Below are 24,579 nucleotides of genomic sequence, written 5' to 3'. Positions count from 1 at the left end.
GCCTTAAACTTAGCCGGCTTATGATGTGGGTGAAGGATCCAACACTTGTCCTTCACGTGACCTTTCTTCTTACAGTGGTCACAAACCACAGTCTTCCTCTCATCCGGCCTGTATACTCCCTTGTTAGCGGTAATCAGCTCACCCTTTCCACTAAAGAGACCGAGGGACCCTTGTTCTTTTTGAACTTGAGCACATACGTCATCGAGAGTGGGAAGCTTGTCACCGCGGAGTATGTGCTTAATGAGATCGTTGAAAGCAGGGTTGAGGGTGAGAAGCAAGCCAAAGACTTTTTCTTGCTCCTTCCTTTCGTTCAGAATTGCCGGATCGATGGTACTTAGCCTGAGCATCTCGAGTTCGGCCCATAAGGACCGAAACTTCCCAAAGTGCTTGGTAAACTCCAAGTCTTCCTGATGAAGACTGTTAATAGCCTTTTTAACTTCAAACACACGGGTTAGGTTTGTAACATTCTCGTACACATTAGCTAGCGTGTCCCATAGTTCCTTTGCCGTCTCACAATACGAGTAGGCTTTTAAGATGGGCGCGTCTAGCGAGTTTTGGAGGATAGCAAGCACGGTCTGATCTTCTTGGAACCATTTGATTTCCTTTTCGAGATCAGCCTCCTTGTCTTCTTCCTTTTCTTCTTTGCCGTCTTCTTTGTTGGCTTTCTTAGGGAGTTGGTTTGTTTCAACATGAATCTAGAGTCCCCGGCCACTAAAAGCGGTCTTCGTTATTCTTTTCCACAAGAGATAGTTAGCGCCTTTGAGGACCACCGGAGTAACTATCGGCTTTGTTGCTTCCATGGCGAGAGAGAGAATATAGTTTTCTAGAGAGTAAAAGAACAGAGTAAGGAGAGAGTGGAGAATCGAAAAACTTGCTCTGATACCATGTTAGTTTAAGCGGAACAAGAGTGAAGAATTGTGAGTTTAGTATGGTAAAAGTAAATCGTTGTTGAGAGAGTAGGGAAGAGATAAGGTTGGACAAAGAGAATGAAGAAAAGAGATTCTATTAGAATTGTTGTTTTACAATGTCAGCTAGAAGCCTTAAATAGAAAATAATACTAGGGTTACACCCTTTACAAGCTTGATAACGACACAAAGAGAGAGCGAGGACGATTCCCTATGGTGATAGTGACATCTCCGGGTTTCGCTTAAGGAAACATGTGACTCCAACGGCTACAAGATGTCTTCTCGATCCTTCTCTTCTCATGGGCCTTTGTAGAGGAGAAACTTTGCCTCTTATTCAAGTCTTGGTGATCGGACTCATGGACTTGTACGGACGGTCCAACTCATAACTGTATGGACAGTTGTACGGACAAGACCGATCACACTCGACGTTCTCTTTCTCAATATTAAGGTGGACGGCGAGAAGATCCAAGCCATAGAGGAATGGCCCACACAAACTAGCATCTCCCTAGTTCGATCGTTCCATGGGTTGGCCAGTTTCTACCGACGGTTCGTGAAAAACTTTAGCACGGTCGCAGCCCCTCTTACCGCGGTGATCAAGAAGAACTAGGAGTTCAAGTGGGGAGATGATCGGGAACGAGCCTTCAAGGAGCTCAAGAGACTCCTTAGTTAAGAACCTCTCCTTGTCCTGCCCGACTTCAACAAACCTTTGAAGTAGAATGCGACGCATCCGACGTTGGCATTGGTGCGGTCCTCACACAAGGCGGTAAAACCGGTGGCCTATTTCAACGAGAAGCTCAGCGGCGCTACCCTTAACTATCCCACTTACGACAAGGAACTGTATGCACTGGTCCGTGCCATGGAGACTTGGCAGCACTACTTACTGGCTCGGGAGTGTGTGATCCATACGAATCATGAGACTTTGAAACACTTGCGCGGCCAAACCAATCTCAAAAGGAGGCATGCCAAATGGCTGGAGTTCATCGAATCCTTCCCATACATCATCAAGTATAAGAAGGGAAAGGAGAATGTTGTGGCCGATGCCCTGTCCCGAAGACATGCCTTGATCACCACCATGGACGCCAAAGTTTTGGGATTTGAAAGCATCAAGGATGTATACGCGGATGATGTTGAGTTTGGGGAGTGTTACAAGAACTTTGGAAATGGCATCTATGCAGAGTTCTATGTGTATGAGGGCTACTTATTCAGAGGTCGGCGTCTTTGCATCCCAACCGGCTCCATCCGCGACCTATTGATCCGAGAAGCGCATAGTGGAGGCCTGACCGGACATTTTGGCGTGGCAAAAACTTTGGCCATACTACAAGAACATTTCTTTCAACGGGTCCGTGGGTCGATATGTCCATGGACTTTGTCTTTCGATTGCCACCCATACATCGGAAGGACACCATCCTGGTTGTGGTCAAATGCTTTTCAAAAATGGCACACTTCATTCCATGCCACAAGAGCCACGACGCAGTGCACATTGCCGATCTGTTCTTTAGTCACGTAGGACGCCTTCACAGCCTTCTCCGAACGATCATCTCAGACCAAGAACCAAAATTCCTTGGTCACTTATGGCGTACCTTGTGGAAGAAGCTTGAGACGAAGCTGCTCTACTCCACCGCCGCGTATCGTCAAACCGATGGACAGACCGAGGTCATCAACCGGACCCTCGGCGCCTTACTCCGTACGGCCATTGCAAGCAACAAAGGACTTGGTTAGATTTCATTCCTCTTATCGAGTTCGTCTACAACCAAGCGGTTCACTCGGCCACTAAGAAGTCTCCATTCGAGGTCGCATACGGTTTTAAGCCCCTAATCTCGATGGATTGGCTACCATTACCGCCGGATGAGATTGAAAGCCAAGACGGAGCAACCAAAGCAGAATTGGTCAAGGATTTGCATGAAGAGGTCCGAGCCAATATTGAGAGGAGGAACGAGCAATACGCATGCTATGCCAACAGAGGACGCAAGCCAATGCTCTTCCAACCTGGCGACTGCGTGTGGTTACACTTAAGGCCAGAGCGGTTTGCACAAAAATGGAAGGATAAACTCAGCCCGCGAGGCGACAAACCATTCTAGATCATTGAGAAGAATAACAACAACGCCTACCGCCTTGAACTTCCCGATGAGTACAATACGTCGACATCCTTTAATGTTGATTATCTTGTTCTGTTTGATGTAGGTGATGACGAAGATGTTTTGGGGACAAAACCTTCGCAAGGGGGAGGTAATGATGTGAGCACCGGATCAGACACTTGGCCAAGAACGCTCGCACCGAATCCGGACACCATCGGAACACTCGTACCACCCGCGGGACAACTTGGAGCCAACGTACCTAGGATCATTCCCGGTGCAACCACTCGTACCAAGAGCTCATCTAGGACTTCAAAACACAAGATCAACCACTTTGTCCAAGCCTTTGTCCTAGAAGATCAAGAGAACAACTCGGCCAAGGCAGCCAGTGGCGTGACCGTTCGTACGGCCTTTGTCCTTACCCAAGGATGAAGGCGCCAAAGACGTTAGGATCATGACTCGTACTCTTTTTCCTTACTTCTGCTTTGTCCCATGAGGTTTACCGGAGAAGGTTTTAACGAGGCGACAAGTCCTAACGCAAAACACCGCGTTTTAGTCCATGACGTGGTTCCCGCGTCCAACCTAACCATGTGGCCTATTTTGTCTTTTCTTAAATCTATGCGTTTTGAACTTTTCAAGACTCTTCCCTTTTAAAAGTTGGAATAGTGTGACGTGTGTGGTCTTGTTTAAACCACTTAAAGGGCGACGTGTTCACCATCTATGGTAACGTGTCAAGGGCAAACGTGTGCGGAGCATAGCGAGTCCACGTATCCCTAGTTCCCTCTAAACCCTTACACTATTTTAGTTCTCTTTGCCACTAGCTTGAACTTTTTAGACGTGAATGAAATTATAATTTTTCCAAAGAGTGAATCTTTGTTTCTTGTCTCAACTTTCTCTTTCTCGCAACTTAGTCCGGGACTAAGCTTGAAGGAAACCCTAGAAGAATCGATTTAGGATCGCTCTTATAGTCGGCGTATGACGTTCCCCATCACTCATGCACACCGCCGGTTCAACCCATACCAACTCTTTCTCACGGCGTTCGTTCCGAACGTTAGTGTTCCACTTCGACTTCATCTTTTTCTAGTGAACAAAGGTCGAGTTTCTTACTTGGTTCGCTAGCCGCCATCCGTTTCCACCGATCGTTCCATCCGCTACCGCGTTCACCTGATCGACCATCTGCTATTATACCACCACCGCTCGAATCAGCTTTCTACTCGTTCGTTTGCCCAAAAATCTCATTTCCATCGTCCATCCTCTTTCTACTTTCATCCCACTTCGCTTGGTCTGAGGAAAGTTACCGTTTTCCTGAATGTCCCACCACTCCGACCTCCGTCCGAGTCGTTTAGCCGTTTGGCGCTTCCATCATTTATAGTACAAGATAGATGACACTCAAAGCTAAGACAAATGGAAACTTTACATATCTCATGTCGACCAGTGCAATAGTTATACCGACTGGTCGGTTTTTTCACGTTCTTTAGACGTATTTTGCTCCATTTCTCTTTCAAAACTTCATTTTGCTCTAAATGGTCCAAAAACCTAAATATATAGAAAATGACCAAAAAGAACAAGTTCTCGACGAAAATATTCAAAAAGTAATATCAAAATGATTATAAAAACAGTTAAAAATATCACTTAACATATACAGACCTGACATAGTTTTTCTTTAGTTAGGATTGTGATTATAGTTTGTTTGGATGATTGATATTAGTTTAGGAAGACCCAACTATATATGGAACTAATGAAATAATAAGTTTGTTTTAGGTCTAGTTACGTTAGACTAAGTGAATTGAGTTGTTGTTAGTCTAAAGCATAGCTAACGACTAAGTGTAATAATTGTTGTAGTTGTTAAGGTTGGTTATGTAAGAAAGAGAGTCTATGATCTAGATGTATTGTGATAACTGATAAGCATTGATCAAAGGTCAACTAAAATCTAATGTGTACTCAACCATGATCTAGTAGTATCTTTGTAACACTTTAGGATTGAATCCTCAGAGACAAAACAATTGTCCTATGAATTTATGAAGATCAAATATAGCTAAGACAAAAGAAGAAGTTTGTGAATCAAGTAACTATCAAAAACAGAAAGTAAATAAGTGTTTTAAATTGAAAGAAGAATATTGGGCGCAGGAAATCATTAGGGGATATAACCACAAATTTAGGTGATTAGATAGGGATGCATTAAACACCATTCTAGAACTCAAATCACGGTTGTAAAGCTAACATACTCTCGCAGCGTTAACTATCTATGCAATCAATTTACTAGACCCTAAACTCTCGTTAAAATTTAGCAAACAAAGCAAGCATTAAAAGTTTAAGTTTGATAAGTTCACAAAGTGCCTTAACTTCAACTCTCGTTGGCTAAGGATCACCTTCCTCGCCTATGTTTTTTTCCAGCAACTCAACAACACTTTTGGTGCCCCGATGAATTAAATCTAAGATCTTAACCTAAGTGATCAATCTAGCTTAAGCTTTATGAACAACAATAGATGAAGAACAAGTAGATCAATCCCAAATCTAGCAAACCTACGTTAGAGAATCATAAACCTCTTTTGAAACCCGAAACATAACTGAGAAACTACCTAGCCATAGAGAAACAGAAACAGAAAATCAAAGATGAAGAAAGCATAATTGAACTGCAAAAGAAAAGATAAAGGGTTCAGAAATTTTCTCCAAAGTGTTAAAGAGGATTAGAGATCTTCTCCCAAATTTTACAAGTACTCAAAGGCTGCGTAGTATAAAAGTTATGTCTCTAGAGCTCGAGCCTCGAGCTTAAATACTAAAAAAAAACCTTAAAAGTTGGTTTAAAACGAAAAAGGAAAACTTGCTTCGAGCACGGGACTAGTCGATCTCGAATAAGGATCAGTCGATCCTGGATGCTTTTTCTGTGTTTGCTCCATCTGCTAGCTAGTATGATCGGTCTTCGCCAAAATGGCTTCAGATGCATGTTTTTATCCCCAAAACATTCAATTTCCTTCTAATATACCTAGAACAAGTACAGACTCACAAAAAACTAAAAAGACTCTAAAACACACACTTTGACTCAATAAAAGACTCAAAACAAATGCAAAAACTATGGTTAAAACCATATAAAATACAGACACATCAAGCATCTGGGTGCAAGTGTGTGTGAGAAGCGCTATATGTATGTTTGTGTGTTGTGTAAGAAAAAAGTAATCCAAGTTAATAAAATGTAGTTTTCTACAAAAATAAAGAAACTGTTTCTTGTGTTTTTCGCTGATAAACAAATTAAAAAGAGAGAGAGAGTGAGAAACCAAACCTGAAATTATGCTCAGAAATGCAACAAAATTTGATTAATTCTGTATAAGTCTGTAGACAAATCTACTGAAGTCTGTAGATAAATCTTCTAAAATCTGTTCAAATATGCAGAAGTTTGTTTGTCTAATTTTTCTGAATTATACAGAATTAATCAAATTATTGATTATTTGAACTGAATACATATTTTGGTAAGGGTTTAAATAACGTAATAGCAACAGACTTTCTGTTATTCTAACTTTTTCTAGAGAGCTTTTCAATAGCCTATAGGCGTTTATTCCGAACCGAATTGACATAACCGGACCGAAACGAAATTTAGTCAACTTGGTTTGTATTCAGTTTTCCTTCAGTAACCGACCGGACACCCAAATAATTTCATTCGGTCATCGGTTCTGACCGGTTCGGTATTCAGAAATGCACTGATGTTATAAAAGCAATTAAACCCAAAAATATCATCATTTTGTCAGTTCACGAGCCTTTTCTTCTTCTGCTTCTCCATGTTTACCCTTTTCTCTCTTCTTCAACCTTCTTTTCATTTTTGTTTACCCATTATTATGTTACAAAACCATCTGAAAGTTTGTGTATCCCCAATAAATTCATCGAGTTTGTTTGTAAACTATGGACTGTGATTGACAATTATGAGTTTATTTTTCTCCATGTTCCAAATAATCCCAAGTTCCCAACCAAAACTAATGTACGTTCAAATCTGGCCTAAAAGCTCCAAACGGAATAACTTGAGCTTTGACTTTACTTTTCCTTAATAAACGATATATGGACTGACATGAGTTCAATTTTTTTATTTTGCCAAGAAACTCTCTGAACCAACACCATTAATATGTAGTTAGACAAATCTAATATTCTGTTGTTGGTTTTACTATGGTCTTGGAAGGAATGTTACTAATTAAAAATATTGTTGTAGCGTAGCACTTTAGTACTTGCATAATGGATGCAAACCACCAAAGGTTCATAGAGATGTCAAAAACACAACAAAGTGACTGAGGAAAACAGATGAAAGAGACTCTGCTTCCAACAGAGAGGTTGAATAAGACAGAGAAGCAAAAGAGTCTGTTTTTTGTATCTAGGGAAAACCACTTAATCAATTGCATATACAACATTATTACACATACACATGTAAATATAAAATATTACTTTACCTGAATTGAAAGGTAGTATTTTTCTCCTTAAAAATATGGGATTGAGGCATTGAGCCATACAAATAGTCTACTAAAAGTCACCAACTTTAGAACATTGCTATACAGAGTTTCCTAATGTTTTGTGTGTGGCGGGTTTCAAAATTTCGATGACAGCCAGAACCAGCATTTATAGTATAAATAATGAGCCACTGTTTCAGTTCTCAAATTTCAAGTTGAGTGGAAATAAAATCAAAGTCAACAACTAGAGATGAATTATACAGTAGAAGGTTGTGGTGCGCACAAATATCCTTCTCGGAACACCGAAGCCAAGTGTGTCCACGACTTTTTTTTAAACTATTCTTTTTTTTTTGCATAAATGTGAAATTTTATGTTAAGTAGGCGTTAGTCAGGTGATCGAGGTTGGTCTCACGGTTAGCGAGAAAATCGGAGATTAAACAAGAATTAATTGGGGACTAGTTTTAGGATTATCTTATTAAATTAATCATAAAATAAAAATATATAATACTAAATATATGTATTATTATATTAATGTTAAAAGAAAACATCAAATCTTATTATATAAAGTATGGTTTCAAAAGTTACTAACTCACCAGATCATGATACGTGTCAAATTATTAATCTGAGATTTTGACATGTATAAAAGTTAATATTTACTAGGTGATTTAAGATTACGACAAAAAAAACAAAAAAAATTGTTTTAAACAATATTAATAATGTAAAAAGATAATTATGTAATTTTTTAAAAATAATTTTAAGGAGATTATATATATAATTCATAAAATTCGAAATTATAACATTATTTATTTATTTTAATTTTAAGTTATTAATTCTAAATTATTAATTCTAATACAGCCAAGGTTCCCTCCATGATGGATGAGGTTGGACGCAATGTTCTCTCCATAAGGGAGGAGGGCAAAACCAATGTTCTCTACACTATTGTGATGTAATTTATTTTTTATTCGAAATGTTTTTTGAGCCAACAATTTTAGTGATTAAAGAAACTATGCAAAAGTGAAAGTAAAGAGACATATAATAGTTAGCTTAATTTGTTCATATAGACATTTTATAGGTGGTGGGAAATAATATATTTGTAACATACAATATACGTAGGTGTAAAAAATACACTTTTACTGGTAACATACATAAAAGATTTGTATATGGATATAAATTAGAGTATTATACCAAAAAGAATATATATATATAATATACAATAAATTTTAATATTTTTTATTAAATTTAGTTTTATTTGCAAAACTTTAAATCCACACATCGGACGGGTCCTTATTTAGTAAAATATAAAACTATAGTATTGTCTTTAAAAATATGGTAAATACATTAAAACATAATTTTAAAACAAAATTTTATGATTTTCATTATAAGTTTGTACATTAGTTATTGTAAAAAATCACAGACTCTTAATTTAAATGTCAAAATAACAAATATAATAATTCATTGGCGTAAAAAATAACCGGTATAGAAAAAAGTAAGCGGAAAATAATTAGGTTAGACGAGTTATAATCAAATTAGACAGATATAATTAGATAATCAATGTTAAGTGGGAATTAGTCACTAATTGATGTATAGAAAATGGGTCTAGCGATTTTACGCGTTATAATCGGTATTAGGCGAGGATTTTTAAAAAGCGAGCAAAACAACCCATTGTGGAAAAAAAAAATCATGGCAGGCTGAGTCTAGTACGTTTGAAAGTTGTAAACTCTGAAAACCAATATCCACATGTCGTTGACCTTTCAACAATTTTAAATCACCTTACGCGCTGTACACTAAATTTATATTGAAACTGTAGGTAGGTCAGGCTTAATATTTAATATTTTGAAACAAATGTTTAGAAAACCTTAAACTTTGCAATATTTGCGAGATCAGGCTTACTCTACAAAAAAAAAAAAATTAAAAGGCAACATGGCTGGCAAATGTTTTTGTAAAATCAGAAATGCATAGAAAACCCTTATTAAGTGTTCACGTCTTCTTATAAATTTAGCATACTTGGACTATCTTTAATGTTGATAGTGAAGTTGATGAGGACATTGCGATATATTTGAAATAAATACGCGTAAATAATCAATTATTGTATCTAATACTTTTTACAAATTTTGGATGTCAAGAAGACAAAAACTAAGAATTTTTTATGGAATAAGTAAAATTAGAGAGGAGTAATCTAACGAGATTTCAGTTTAAGTAAAAAAAAAAAAAAAAAAAAAAAACTAGAATCAAACTGTAGTACATTATCTTATATCTATGTATCAATGTATGCATAAATTTATATAAATATAATTTTTTGATACAGTATTGATATCATCTATATTTATATTACCCCTAATTTGGGACTAGTAATATTTATTAGTTTACCATGTTCATTAATTTGTATAGGTTTTACTGTATTTTATTGTTTCGGTTTTGATCATCAAAAAACTTATTTTTCCGATTTGGCTTCACGACTGATAACATTTGATCAACTTTAGTTAGGTTTGGTTTGGTTAAAGGAGATCTCCACCCTAGTTTTGGGTTTACTTCAATCCTGGAAGCAATTACAACGTGTAGGCGTAGAAATATATACGTGAGGGCTTTAGGAAGAAGAAGTAGCTGGAACAGAATCATTCAATGAAGTCAATAGTCATCTTCGAACACAACTACTTTGTGTCATCTTTTAAGATTAATTTTCTCACATCTTGCTCTTTGCCTTTATCTGGTTGCAGCATGACAATTATTATATTTAATAACTCATCAATGAATGAATTTGTTTTTAAATGCCCAATTGAGAAGTGGCTCATATAATATCCTTTATATCCATTATATCATAAAGTGAAGTCTCATCTCTGTTTGTTAAATGTCGAAATCTCATTTTGGAAAGTCAAATAGAAAAAATGGAGAGACATTGTGTAATCTTTGTAATATTTGTCCTTATACTACATCTTGTTCAAGCTCAGGATCCAATAGGTACCTTACCCATTTAATGTTTTTATTCTATATATATGTTCATTACACAGATATTTGTCTTGATTTTCTAAGTTTATTTATTTAATTTGTCTCGTAAATGTCTTATTATAGGGTTCATCAACTTGGATTGTGGTTTGTCCATTCAAAGCTCGCCTTATAAAGAATCCTCTACCGGTTTAACATATACATCAGATGACGGTTTGTCCAAAGCGGGAAAAATGGTAGAATCGCCAAGGAACTCGAGTCGTTATACAATAAACCCGAGTGGACGCTCAGATACTTTCCTGATGGAGTACGAAATTGCTACAATGTGAATGTCACACGGGGTACAAAGTATATTGTCAAGGCTTCCTTTGTATATGGAAACTATGATGGTCTAAATGTCATCCCGGATTTTGATCTTTACATCGGCCCAGATATGTGGATAACAGTGAGGACTAATGACACTATCAAGGATATCATCCACGCATCGACATCAAACTCATTGCAAGTTTGTCTTGTTAAGATAGGAACAACTATACCTTTGATAAGTGCATTGGAACTACGACCATTGGCGGACGATATATACCCCACCGAGAGCGGCTCACTCAATTATTTGTTCCGGGCTTATTTTAGCAATTTAGATGGCTATAGAGTAAGAATAGATACTTAATCATGACAAAAATTTGCTCTAAACTAGACAAACATACTCTATTTAGTAACTAGAAGTAGACTCGCACGATGCGCGAGATAACTTTATAATAATTTTAACATATTTTAGATTTTTTAAAATATTTAAAATTTTATATTTTGTGTTTCGATAAATTATCTTATGTTTGTTATTTGTTTGGTTTTTAAATAAGTATTATCAGTCACTTAAAATGAATGACTATTGATTAGTTAAGCATTAAACTGAAATTTTTTGTTAATATGAAAGGTTATTTTAAACTATTTTGTCTGTATCCCATAATATATAGAGCTCTTCAAGTTTTGATGCACAATCAAGACTTACAAACATTTTCTACGTTGGAAAAAAGAACATTGATTACGTATAAAATAAAATGCGGCTGAGCATATACATTATGTGTTAGTTTGTCCGCTTTTAACATAATCTATAAAACATCAATATCTTCTAAAACCAAACACCTCCAAAAAGGGCAAGACAGTAGCTTGAATTTCTCGAATAAGCTCTTGTTGAGCCAAAACTCATGCTCTTCCTTTATTTTCTACGTCATTAATTTCATTAATTAGGTAACTAAAGGTAGCATAAATAATTTTGATATTTATATATTACCATCATGCTTCACACATGCTTAAAAGTTTTATTATTATAATTTGAATGTTTTAACAATAAAATATTTTAATCTTAATGAAATAACAAATGACTTCAAATGCATTTGTGTTGTAGAAGTAGAATTTTATGTGTTTCTTGATTAATTGCATATGAAAAAAAATTTCTCTGTTAGATATTTCTATATTTTTATCTCGTACTTTATATCTATTGAACATACTAAATGCAAACTGAATTTTAGTTTAGAATTGAGTAAAAAAATGTTATTAATATATATTGATATATTATTATATCAAAATAAAAATTTCCTTTTTTGTGTTATACTTTTCTGTATAAATATATATATATATATATATATATATATATATATATATATATATATATATATATTTTATTATACTCAAAATGACCAACAAAAAAGAGTAAAAACATACCATCGTATTATCAAGTTACTTTTTTTAGTGTTAACTGCATAACCTAAGAGAACCTAGAATAATTGTTCACCAGATTTTTTTTTTCTTATATGTTTTTATTTCTAAAATTATGTGATGGATGGAAGAAGAGATAACTCAAATCTTCCTACTTCTCCAAGACATTGTTTTTCTCTCTCTGTTCCTCTGTCTCTTTCTCTAGAATGCAATTGGGATTAGCTTAGGGTTATCTTTAGATCTTTTGACTTGATAAACATGTGGTAGAGGTGAGTCTTGTTAAATGTGTATTGATGAAACTTGCACACATGGTCAAATCCCATTGCCTTGCTCTGCTTGCGGGTAAGCATTATCATCACATCATCAACAATCGATCATAGCTAGGAAAAATAATGGAACATATGAGAAGAGAAAATAAGTGCATACATAGTATAACCCAAACAATAATGTTATGAAAATAAATTAGATGTTAATTATATTTTAAGAAAATAATTAAGACTAAATTGTGTTAGAAAATAAAAACTGAATTTGGAAGAATCACATGGCTTTGGAAACCCATATCATGAGATATATATCACCTAGACGTCCAAATCTTCCTCGACCATAAACCCTATACCATCGCAAAACCTTTCTCATCAGAAATCATAACCTATAAATAAAATTAAGGACCGTGGAAATGGTTATCAGAAAGAAAGTTAATAAATACTCCATCTGTTTCATAAAAAGTGTCATTTTGACACAATGTACACAAATTAAGAAAATTATATAAATTTCTATTTTACCCTTTATAAATACACTAAAACAATTTCTCTTTCTAATTAATAAGCTGAAATAGTAGGGATAAAAATGAATTAACCAGATGAAAAAATGAAACCACAAACTGTCAAAATAACCTATAATCAAATTGTTCCTAGGATGAAACCACAAACTGATAAATGGTGGGTCTAGATGTATATGAAATATAATATCTTTACAGGTTTGAATTCTTGGGTTAAATTTCTATGTTTCAAACTTTTAATCTTATATAATTTTCACAGGCACAAACGGAATCAAATTTAAGTAAGATGGTGGGATGTTATTATTTAAGTAAATTAGTTTAACTTTTAAATAATTATTTATATAAAATTAAAATTTTGAGCTTAGTTTCTAGAAAATTATGTAAGATTGTGAGATGTTTTAATCTAATTCTATAATTATTTTGTTTGGTTTACAGTTATTATTTCAAACGTCATGGTATTTTTGAATTACATAAAATTTATAAGTTTTCATATTAGGAATTTCAGAATAAATTATGAACATAATTAGTTATGTTTTGATTTGAAATAATACCATCATTTTATGCATTGCCTTATATCTACCCACTATTTTCTTCAATTTTCATTTTTGTTTATATTACTTCTCATTTTTAACTTATTATTTTGAAACACTTGCGAATTTATGATCATAATATTTGATCTCAATCCCTTCTCTCTCTTAAAGGCTCAAACATTCTGTAAAATTTGGTTTTTAAAAAAAAAACAATTACCATACAAACACATCCTCTTTCAGATTATTGTGAAAACTAAAACATTTACTTTCTATTCTATCCTCGATTCATTTTCCAACGAACAACAAAACACTGGTAACAATAGTATCGTTGTTCGGATCATCCGTTTTTGGGAAGTTTCTAACTTTAGAAGATTATTATCTTACTAAGTCTTGAATAATTTTTCCAAAAATGTAAATTATTTTTACTATTGTTCATCTTTTGATGATTTATGCAATCATTTTAAAACATTTATAAAAGAAAATAAATAATTGTAAGTGTATTTGATTTTAAAAGCATTTTAATATATAATGATGATGGGCGTTAGATTCTTAGAGTAAGAGTTGAAAGAAACATTACTATATTATTTAATATTAAGTTAAATTTTGTTTTGGCAAGCTCCAAAACATTGTCATTTGATGCTCTCTTCTTTGACAAGTGTCATTTTGTTTCTTTAAATTTTTAGTGTAACAAATTTATTGATAGGTAGATGTTTTAGGAAACCATTTACACCCCATTATGAAAAAGGTAAACATCAAATTCCAGAGTATATATGTATATATGTATGATCTTTGAGTATATTATAAGATATATATATATATATATATATACTAGGGAGAGGCCCGCCCGTCGGACGGGTTTGGTTTTTTTTTTGTTTTTGCTTGATTTATTTATTTATTTTTTTAATCGTGTTTTCAATAAATCTGAATATACATAAAATTATTTGTTTTGTTATGTATTACATAAATTTGTTATTTTATTAAAAATTTATAATGTGCCTAAACTATAGCCTTATAACAAACTATTAAATACAACTATAAAAAACTAACTATTAGACGTATACATTGTTTATCTAATGTGTTGAGAGAGCACTTTTTGATTGTTAGTGGGAGAAGTGACCTTAGTGGTCTAAAATATTTGCTTTGGTATGTGTGTTGTGAATAAGTGGTCTAAAATATTTGTGTTGATGATTTTCTAGCCATGCTAGAAAAAAGCATTGGTGTCATGTTATGTGGTATAAAAGATATATGTTATATATGATTTTCTAGTCATGCTAGAAGAAAGCATTACTGTTATGTTATGTGGTATAAACGATTTCTGTTATATTAGGAGGTTGTAAATTCCGATTCACATTCATCACCTCAGCGCTTTGACAACATACCGGATCAAAAAGTTCACAATCTCGTAAAATTAGAGACCGATTGTAAGAAATAATTTATTTTATTATAAATAATATTGTTTTTCTTATAAGTGATGATAATTAAACTATAGATGTAATAGGAAATAGATAGAATTTTTTTTTAGAAAACACAAGGTTGGCTTTCTTCTTCTTCTTCTTCATTTTGGGTTTTAAGGTTTCCATATTTGACATGCATTGGCCAGTGCCATCATTATATTTTTGAGAATATTTGTTTTAGGGACAATAGAGACAATAAATAATATTTTTTTTATCTTAGCTTTATATTAAAGTGTAAGTTACATTTATATGATTAAATGGATTTTATTTGTGGTTTAATTGGAAATAATTTTTTCAGTTTTATTTTAAAGTGTGAGTTAAATTTATATGATTGAGTGTGTTTTAGTTGTGGTTTAATTGAATTTATTTTTCACTTTCATATTAAATTGTGAGTGAAATGTATATGACAAAATGTGTTTTATTTATAGTTCAATTGGAAATATTTTGTTTTGTTTAAAATATGAAAAAAAACAAATATGAACAAATATGAAGTCAACATTTTAATGCATGACAATAATTTTGACTGTTTTGTTTGTTAACCTTAAATACAATTTAAAATTTGTTAAAAAGTAATATTTAATGTATATATTTGTGGTTAAGAGACAGTTAAGATGTTTTAAAAATTTTTGTAATAGCCATTTGTAACCTATACACAAAATTTAATGCAAATTATAGGAAACTGAATATAATAATTTTAAATTATTATTATTTTTAATGAAATTGGATTATATTCAAAATTATAATTAAAATAAGGATGAATAGACACATGTCAATTATGTAGAATGCCAAATGTCAGATTTAATGATAAAAACTGCATTGAAAATATAAAATGACACTTTTTTGTAACAAAAAAACGGTGTCAAAATGACATTCTTTATGAAACAGAGGGAGTACATACAAACACAGTTCCAACGTTAGGGAACACATTTAAAGTAATAGTATTCGAAATAGTTAATATTTATTTAAACTCATTTTCATGGGTAATACATACAAACACACTTGTATAAAATATATATAGCATGGGTAATAAGTAGCATAAGTATTGTGAGTAAGATATAATATCTATTAGGGTTTATGAATTATGATCTGAAACTAAAATGTTGATATATTAAAAATTTTATCAAATGGATCAAAAGAAAAACAAATTACAATATTGATATAAAAAATAGGCATTCAAAACAGCATTTACCAACATTTACAAGTGAAAATGTGTTATGTGCCTAAGACCTTCTTCATCTAACTCTTTCTAATGAATAACCACATTTCACATGTTCACTTCTATATATATGCTCCAAAAACTCAAATTATTTATTTCAAAACCTGCAAATGTCTCATAATGGAAAAAGTTTAATATTACAAAATTTAGAAAATTATGTGAGAGGTAGAATATGATGTTTGATGAAGACTTTGTCTAGCTATTTATAGATAAATTTGTAGTAGTATGAGAGGTAATTCAGTTTTTTTTTTGGTAAAACATCATGGGAGTTATGATTACATTTCAAAGAATAAATATACCATAGGTTTTTTTTTTTTTTGTAAAACACAAATTGTATTGCAATTAATACATTAAAGTGCATTCATATGATGAAAGATTTTTTTTAAAAAAATTTCAAATATCATGGGAGTTACATTTTAAGGAATTAATATGCAATAAATTCTGTTAGTGATTACTATTAAAGAAAAATAAATTATCTTATTGTTTTATGTCTTGAAAATATTTTAGAATAAATTGAGTTGATCTTTAGGCACAAAAACTGTGAAACAAATATTATAATTTTTGGATAACAAATAATTATTATAATATTATCATATTTTTATAGCTTGAAATTAGTAAAGAGTTTAATAACCATCACACTATATTTTTCCAAAATTTTGATATTAATATTTAAAACTTTAATTATCGGAAATTTATTTTGTCCAAAATTGTAATATTAATATTTAATGATTCTTATTTGCAAAACTATAATGTTATGGTGATTATATAAAATATTGATAAATGATACCTATGTAAAATTATAATGTTATGGTAATTATATAAAATATTGATAAATGATATCTATATATAATTACTAAAAGGACATTGCATAAATGCTAATATATTTTTAAGTACAGGAATATTATTTAAATTTAGTGAATATAAAAAATAATGTATGTAATTTTGAGAGAAATAAATTAAAAATATTTAATAATTGAGAAGTGAGGACATGTGTCGAAAATATACGCTGCCAAATGTCATCTTGTTATGTTAAGTTAAGAAAAACCTTCTTATATTATATAAGATGTTTTTATTGGTATGTGTGCACCAGGTACCCGGATGATGTCTACGATCGTAGGTGGCCCCAAATCCCACCTGAAAAGGAGTGGAAGATTTTGACTACAAATTTACATTGAAAAGGAGTGGAAGATTTTGACTACAAATTTACAGATAAACACTTCTAATGATTATGATCTACCACAACGCGTAATGAGAACAGCTGTAACACCTATTGACACCAGCACGACGACGATGGAAATTCCTTGGACCTTAAAGCCTCCAACTTTGCAGTTTTACTTATTCCTTCATTTTGTAGAGCTTCAAAGTCTACAAGCCAACGAGACGAGGGAATTCAATGTGGCGATGAATGGAAATGCGACACTTGAATCTTATAGTCCTAAGTTTTTAAAAATGCAAACCGTATACAGTAGAGCACCAAAGCAATGTGATGGAGGGGAGTGCTTGTTGCAGCTAGTGAAAACGTCAAGGTCAACTCTACCACCTTTAATTAACGCTATTGAGGCTTTCACTGTGGTTGATTTCTCACAGTTAGAAACAAATGGAGATGAAGGTACGCTTACGTACTTTTCGTAGTTACAAATTGATTATTTCATTGTAGTTGAGTATTAATCTATATAATAATAACAAACCGAATAAATGCGACCAACAGTTGTGTTTTTTCAATCGTACCTTTTGGATATTTTCTAAAAAATCGTGATGAATCATTAAAACGGTTATTTATGAAAAGTTACAACTGTTCACTATAAAGTTGTGTTGATTGGAACATTCATATCTTTTGAAATCTATATATATTTGTCTGTTTGCACTGTGTTTATCTTTTTGCTATGACACAAAATCAACTAAATTTTCAATCTCAACGGTTTTTCATTTTTCTAAATTATTTTCTAGCATTCATTCTTTTAAAAATCAAGAAATTCCTCTAATTATTGATTTAACAAAAGATTTTTGGAATGATGAATCTATCTCGAATAAATAACACCAAAAGTTGTGTTTTTTCAATCATACTTTTTGGATAATTTTTCAAAAAAATCTGTAGAAAATTTAAATTGTGTGTTTTACACAAAGTTGCGATTGTTCATTGTAACGGTTTTTTTGTAAAGTTGCAACTGTTCATTGTAGAGTTGTGTCTATTCATTCGAATATTCATATCTTTTGAAATATATATATATTTGTCTGTCTGAACTGTTTTCATTTTTTTTGCCATGACACCAAATAATATAAAATTTCAATCTCAACGATTTTTAACAATCTCAATGATTCCTCCAATTCTTGATTTAACAAAAGATTTTTGGAATGATGAATCTAATTTACAATTTTTAATTAATTTTATACATAGAGTCTTTTTCCAAGAGTTAGATTGATTATTTAATGAACTTTTGGATTTGACTTTTGAATATGGTAATAATTATGTCTTCTATTTAAAAGCAGTTTATATAAATTTGTAGGTATAATCAAGTGCAGACACAACAGTTGCAATTTTTCATAGTACATTTTTGTCAAAAAAAGTTTTTATTTATTTTTTTAATTCAAACAGTTGTATCTGTTCATTGTAGAGTTGTGTCTTTTTACTATATTTTATTTATATTTTTTCATCACAACTTTTCGTTCTAATAGGTATGTCTATTTAAATAGTCATGTTTTTTGAACTCTCTTTATATTTGTCTCTTCATCACTAACTAACAAGTTCGTTGAAACAAATTTTCCATTTTATGTTGAGTCTAGATAATTGAACATATTCTATAATCTAACTAAAATTTTAGAAATGATTATAGCAATAGAGAAAATTTATACAACTTAATATTGAATTTACAATTGTGTATATTTAACTTAACTTTCCGTTAGAAAAACATTTTAATATTTAAAAATAATAATAACAATCTGAATAAATGAGAGCAACAGTTGCAACTTTTCGTAGTACTTCTTTGTAAAAAAATTGGTTTTATTTGTTTTTTTATAAAACTCAAACATTTGTATTTGTTCATTGTAGAGTTGTGTCTTTTCACTATATTTTATTCATATTTTTTCATCACAACTTTTCGTTCTAATAGGTGTGTCTATTTAAATAGTCATATCTTTTGAACTCTCTATATATTTGTCTCTTCATCAATAGCTAACAAATCATTGTTCGTTGAAACAAAAAATTTCATTTGATGTTAAATCTAAATAATTTGAATATTATTTTTTTTATTTTTTTGTATCTAATATTCAATGTTATTCTATCATCTCACTAAAATTTTAGAAATGATTATAGTAATATAAAAATTTAATAAAGCTTAAAATAGAATTTACAGTTGCGTCTATTTATCGTAACTTTTTATTAAAAACTATTTTAATATTTAAATTTTTTTTTTTGTTCTTAAGAGTTGTGTTTTTAATTTTAATTTTCTGTTGATACTGTTTCACTCATTATTAAATATATTTTTAATTATAGTTATTTAATAAAAAATTACATTATTCATTATAACCATTAGTTCAATATTTTCAGTAAGGATCACTTTGTCATAATATTTTTTTTAATTGTAGCTCTTTACCATAATTCTTCATAAAATTATCTTATATTTATAATACTTTAAACAATATGTTTTGCAAAGTTGATTCTATTCTACATAATATTTTTTTGTTATAAGTTTTTATTTTGATGATTATGTTTTATTAACAGTTTATGTATTCAATTATTCTATTACATTAAAATAATTTCATAATGTATAATTTTAAATTTTAAATTTAAATTATTATTTTTAAAAGAATACTTCCCCCGCGACATCGCAAGGGGTCTGAGTCCTAGTATGATCTAATGACAATAACTATAAGCCCGATAATAAAGATAAAAAATATTGATATTGTTATATAATATAAATTCATAAGTTGGAGAAACTAATTATATCTAATTATCCTAAATATTAATAAAAAAAACCAAAAAAACCATTCGTTTTACGGTTTTTAACTCTACCAAACCTAAACTATATGCTTAATTAAAATGAAGACCAAACGGATTGTTAGACTTAACCATAACCAAACCAAATCTTTTATTTCGGTTCGGTTCGGTTTGGTTTTTCAGATTTTGGTTTTCTTGTCCACCCTTAAAATTCTAATTAACTTTATAATTGATTACTAGTGGTTGCTATCAAAAATATTCAATCTACTTATGGATTGAGTAGAATCAACTGGCAAGGAGATCCATGTGTCCCCTAACAATTACTGTGGGATGGTTTAAACTGCAACAACTCAGATGTTTCTGTGCCACCAATTATCACTTCCTTGTAAGGAAAATATTTAATTGTTTTCCATTTTTACTTTCGTACCATCTAACATACTGATTACTTTTTCATCACTAGAAACTTGTCTTCAAGTGGATTGACTGGGATTATTATGCTCACCATTCAAAATCTCAAAAATCTCCAAGAACTGTGAGTATCACACATCTGTGTAGATAACCATTTTTAGTTTTTTTTTTCTTTCTTTTGGGTAGAAAATTACTAAGATTAATCATTTTTTTTGTCTTAACCACAGGGACTTGTCAAATAACAACTTGATTGGAGGTGTTCCTGAATTTCTAGCCGATATGAAATCGCTCGTGGTCATGTAAGTTACCCATGAGAGTTTAGTCCTCTATATAAAACAGAGCATTATGTTTGATCTTTGTGTCTATCTTAACACAGAAACTTAAGTGGGAACAATCTTAGTGGCTTAGTTCCTCAAAAGCTTCTAGAGAAGAAATTGTTGAAATTGAAGTAAGAATTCGTATATTGTATTTGTTTGATCTTAACATATTTCCTATGATAAACTAAATTTTTTTAACAACACTTGCAATCCAAAGCATTGGAGGCAATCCAAAACTTCATTATTGCACATTGGAGTCTTGTGTAAACAAAAATGGAGAGGGTGGACGACAGAAAAAGAGCATCACAATCCCAATTGTAGCATCAATTGCTTATGTGGTAGCCCTCATTCTTGCATTAATCATATTTTGTATTATTCAAAAGAAAAACCCATCAAACGATGAAGGTAGGCACAATATGTTCATCTATCAATACTAATTATATTATGAATACACATAAAACTTACATAGTTTCTTTGAATGTTTTCCTCACAACTTTAGCTCCAACATCATGTATGCTACCCTCGGACGATAGATCATCTGAACCGACAATAATGACAAAGAATAAAAAATTTACGTATTCTGAGGTCATAACCATGACAAACAATTTCCAAAAAATCCTTGGCAAAGGAGGATTTGGAATTGTATATTATGGTTCAGTAAACGGTACATAGCAGGTTGCTGTTAAAATGCTTTCCCATTAATCAGCTCAAGGATATAAACAATTCAAAGCTGAGATATATATACCAGCACCCATAATAAAACTGTGTATGAAACATTCAAGACTCATTTCAAAGCTTGTCATGTATCACATGGTACATTAGGTGGAACTTCTTCTTAGAGTACATCACAAGAATTTTGTATATAGGCCTTGTCGGGTATTGTGAAGAAGGAGATAAATTGGCTCTCATCTACGAATACATGGCCAATGGAGACTTAGATGAGCATATGTCAGGTAAACATAGTATTTTCCCACTACAAAGACAATATATTTTGTTTTCAGTAACAATAAATGTTAGTGAAATTATATCAAACCAAAGTGTTGAACACTTCAAAATCTCAATATATATATTGTCCTCTACAACACACTATAGGTTTTGAATCTTGGTTATGACACAATAACGTAAATTACTAGGCATAAAATTATTCAAAATAATTTATACAAGCCAATTAATGAAGTTCTTCATTTTTCTTACTATTGATTGCTCTGATGATAAAAAAGAGGAAAACTAATGATAAACACAAATTTTTTGACATCATTATAATCTAAAGAAAATATATTTCAAAAAAAACTATTACTAGATTAAAATAGTCATGTTTGAATGCTTTCCAAGTAAGAGAAATACGAATGATTGAGATTCAAACATGTTTGTAGATTGACCAATTTTGTTATTTTTTTTATTTGTCCATCCATAGTACCAAGAGTTGTTCAATCAGTATTTCTGTCAATATTTTGGATATTTTTTTTAATAAGTAAAAAATAATAATATCAATGAATATTTTAGCTTTTTTGGGTATTTTTCTTTTTTTGGGTATTGATTGGTAAGTTATATGGCTATTGTTTGGTTAAGTCACACAATAAATATATTTTCGACATACATTAGTTTTCCATTAAACCAACCACAATAAGAATATTTTGACGATTGTCTACTATTATTATATGTGAGAATCTAGTACTCATTAATTATTTATCTAAAATACATAGGAAAACGCGGTGGCTCTATACTGAATTGGGGAACTAGACTAAAGATAGTTGTCGAGTCTGCACAAGGTTTGACTTGAGTTCTCAAATACTCATCATATTGTTTCTTTGTTTATTTGCTCTAACTGATTTAAACTTTGTGAGAACGATATATTTTCATAGGTTTAGAGTACTTGCACAATGGATGCAAACCACTAATGGTTCATAGAGATGTCAAAACCACAAATATATTGTTGAATGAACATTTCCAAACCAAACTTGCTGATTTTGGGCTTTCGAGATCATTTTCGTCCGAAGGGGAAACTATCAACAGTTGTTGCTGGAACTATTGGATACCTCGATCCTGAGTAAGTATTACTTCTTAAGTATGAAAATATATTTTCTAGATTTTGTTTTATTTTAACAAGGATTATGTAAATACTCTTCAACCTTGAACTATGTTACAGATATTACCGAACAAATTGGCTGACAAAGAAAAGTGATGTGTATAGTTTTGGAATTGTATTATTGGCGATTATCACAAACCAACCCGTGATTGACCAAAACCGCGAAAAGAGACATATATCAGAGTGGGTGGGAATAATGCTTGCGAGAGGAGACATTAAGAGTATTACAGATTCAAATCTTTATGGAGACTATGATTCTGGTTCTGTTTGGAAAGTTGTTGAACTCGCAATGTCATGTCTGAATCCATCTTCAGTGATAAGACCAACCATGTCTCAAGTTGTTTTTGAACTCAAAGAGTGTTTGGCCTCTGAAAGCTCTAGGGGGGGAGAGAGCCAAGAGATGCATTCAATTAGTTCCAGGGAAGTGAGCATGACTTTTGGAACTGAAGTGAACCCTATTGCTTGGTAGAGGTCGATGATGATGAATTCTCCCAAAATAAGATTCCCCACCTGCTTTGTTCGTATTTGTTTTTGTCACCAAAGAATCCAACGCTTGATCACATGAGCAAACACGGTCTTTTAAAAAAATTTTACCCCATTTAAATCTAAAATAATTTTCAAACATGTTATTTTAAACTATCTCAACTATCTTATGTCAAATCTTATTTTTTCATCAAACGACTTACTCAATAAAATTATTACCATAAAATTTCTCTCACATTTATTTATAATGCTTCTATTTGGAATCCCCTATTTGTGGAATGGTTTAATTGGTTATATACCCTATTTTAAAAATCGTTAGGCGCTAGTCAGTCAGTCAGGATGGGCCTAGCGCCTAGCGAGAAAATCGAAGATTAAACAGGAATTAATCAGAGACTAGTTTAAAAGTTATTTTATTAAATTAACAATAAAATAAAAATATATAGTACTAAATATATGTATAATTTTGTTTATGTTAAAAAAATATATCAAATAAAATATAAAACTATAGTACTGTCTATAAAATTATGGTAAACACATAAAAACGTAATTTTAATATAAAATTATTAAAATTTTGTAGATTAGTTATTGTAAAACATCATACACTTTTAGTTTAAATGTCTAAATAACAAAAAAAAAATATAAATTTGATTTATATTTGGTTCCAAAAATAACAGTATACACAAAATTAACTAGGAAGTAATCGGATTAGACGGGTTATAATCAAATTAGACAGACATAATCGGATAATCGATGCTAGGCGTGGATTAGTCATTAATCAAAGCGGATAGGATGGACCTGCGATTTTATGGGGCGTAATCGATGCTATTCGGAAATTTTTCAAATAGGGGTTATATATGGTGAACTGGAACAACTTTAACTGTCTAATACCTTTTTTTTGTAGCACGCCTTATAATTTTATACTCTCTCTGTTTCAAAATATAGGATGTTTTAACTAAAGCACGCAGATTAAGAAGTTTTTACCTTTAACAAGTTTAACCAATCAGAAACAATACTGCATAATATAAAATACTAAACTAATCTAAAAGTTGCATAGAAACTTGAAAACATAAAAACTTTTCTAAAACATCTTATATTTTTAAACGGAGGGAGTATATTTTAAGAATATATGTTAAACACTTAAACTTTATTGTCTATCTGTTTTAGGAATTTTAATGAAATGCCTCTTTGATATTGGCTGATCAATTTTAAAACCTTAAAATTTCATTAAAACATAATATACATAGTTGTTCTTATCTCTCGTTGTTATGATATCAGTTTAGATTTTTCGGATTTTGGATATTTTAGATATTAAATTCAAT

The 24,579-nt window shown here is 31.6% G+C and overlaps 1 protein-coding gene and 1 pseudogene across 1 annotated transcript; both read left to right on the top strand.

The window, feature by feature from the left end:
- The first annotated feature begins 1,761 nt into the window (after positions 1-1,761).
- Positions 1,762-2,412, top strand: LOC109129973 (uncharacterized). The gene has a single exon (XM_019239038.1). It carries the CDS (start codon positions 1,762-1,764, stop codon positions 2,410-2,412), a length of 651 nt encoding a protein of 216 aa, XP_019094583.1.
- Positions 2,413-10,283: 7,871 nt separating this feature from the next.
- On the top strand, positions 10,284-23,246 carry LOC109129972 (putative LRR receptor-like serine/threonine-protein kinase At1g51810; annotated as a pseudogene).
- The last annotated feature ends 1,333 nt before the right edge of the window (positions 23,247-24,579 follow it).

This window comes from Camelina sativa, chromosome 17, assembly GCF_030686135.1.
Source record: "Camelina sativa cultivar CO46 ecotype springtype chromosome 17, ASM3068613v1".
In the NCBI taxonomy this organism is placed as follows: Eukaryota; Viridiplantae; Streptophyta; class Magnoliopsida; order Brassicales; family Brassicaceae; genus Camelina; species Camelina sativa.
This window is presented reverse-complemented; position numbering and strand designations above follow the sequence as displayed.

Excerpts from the sequence above, each read along its gene's own strand:
- LOC109129973 (XM_019239038.1), top strand. The coding sequence starts at position 1,762 with ATGGAGACTTGGCAGCACTACTTACTGGCTCGGGAGTGTGTGATCCAT.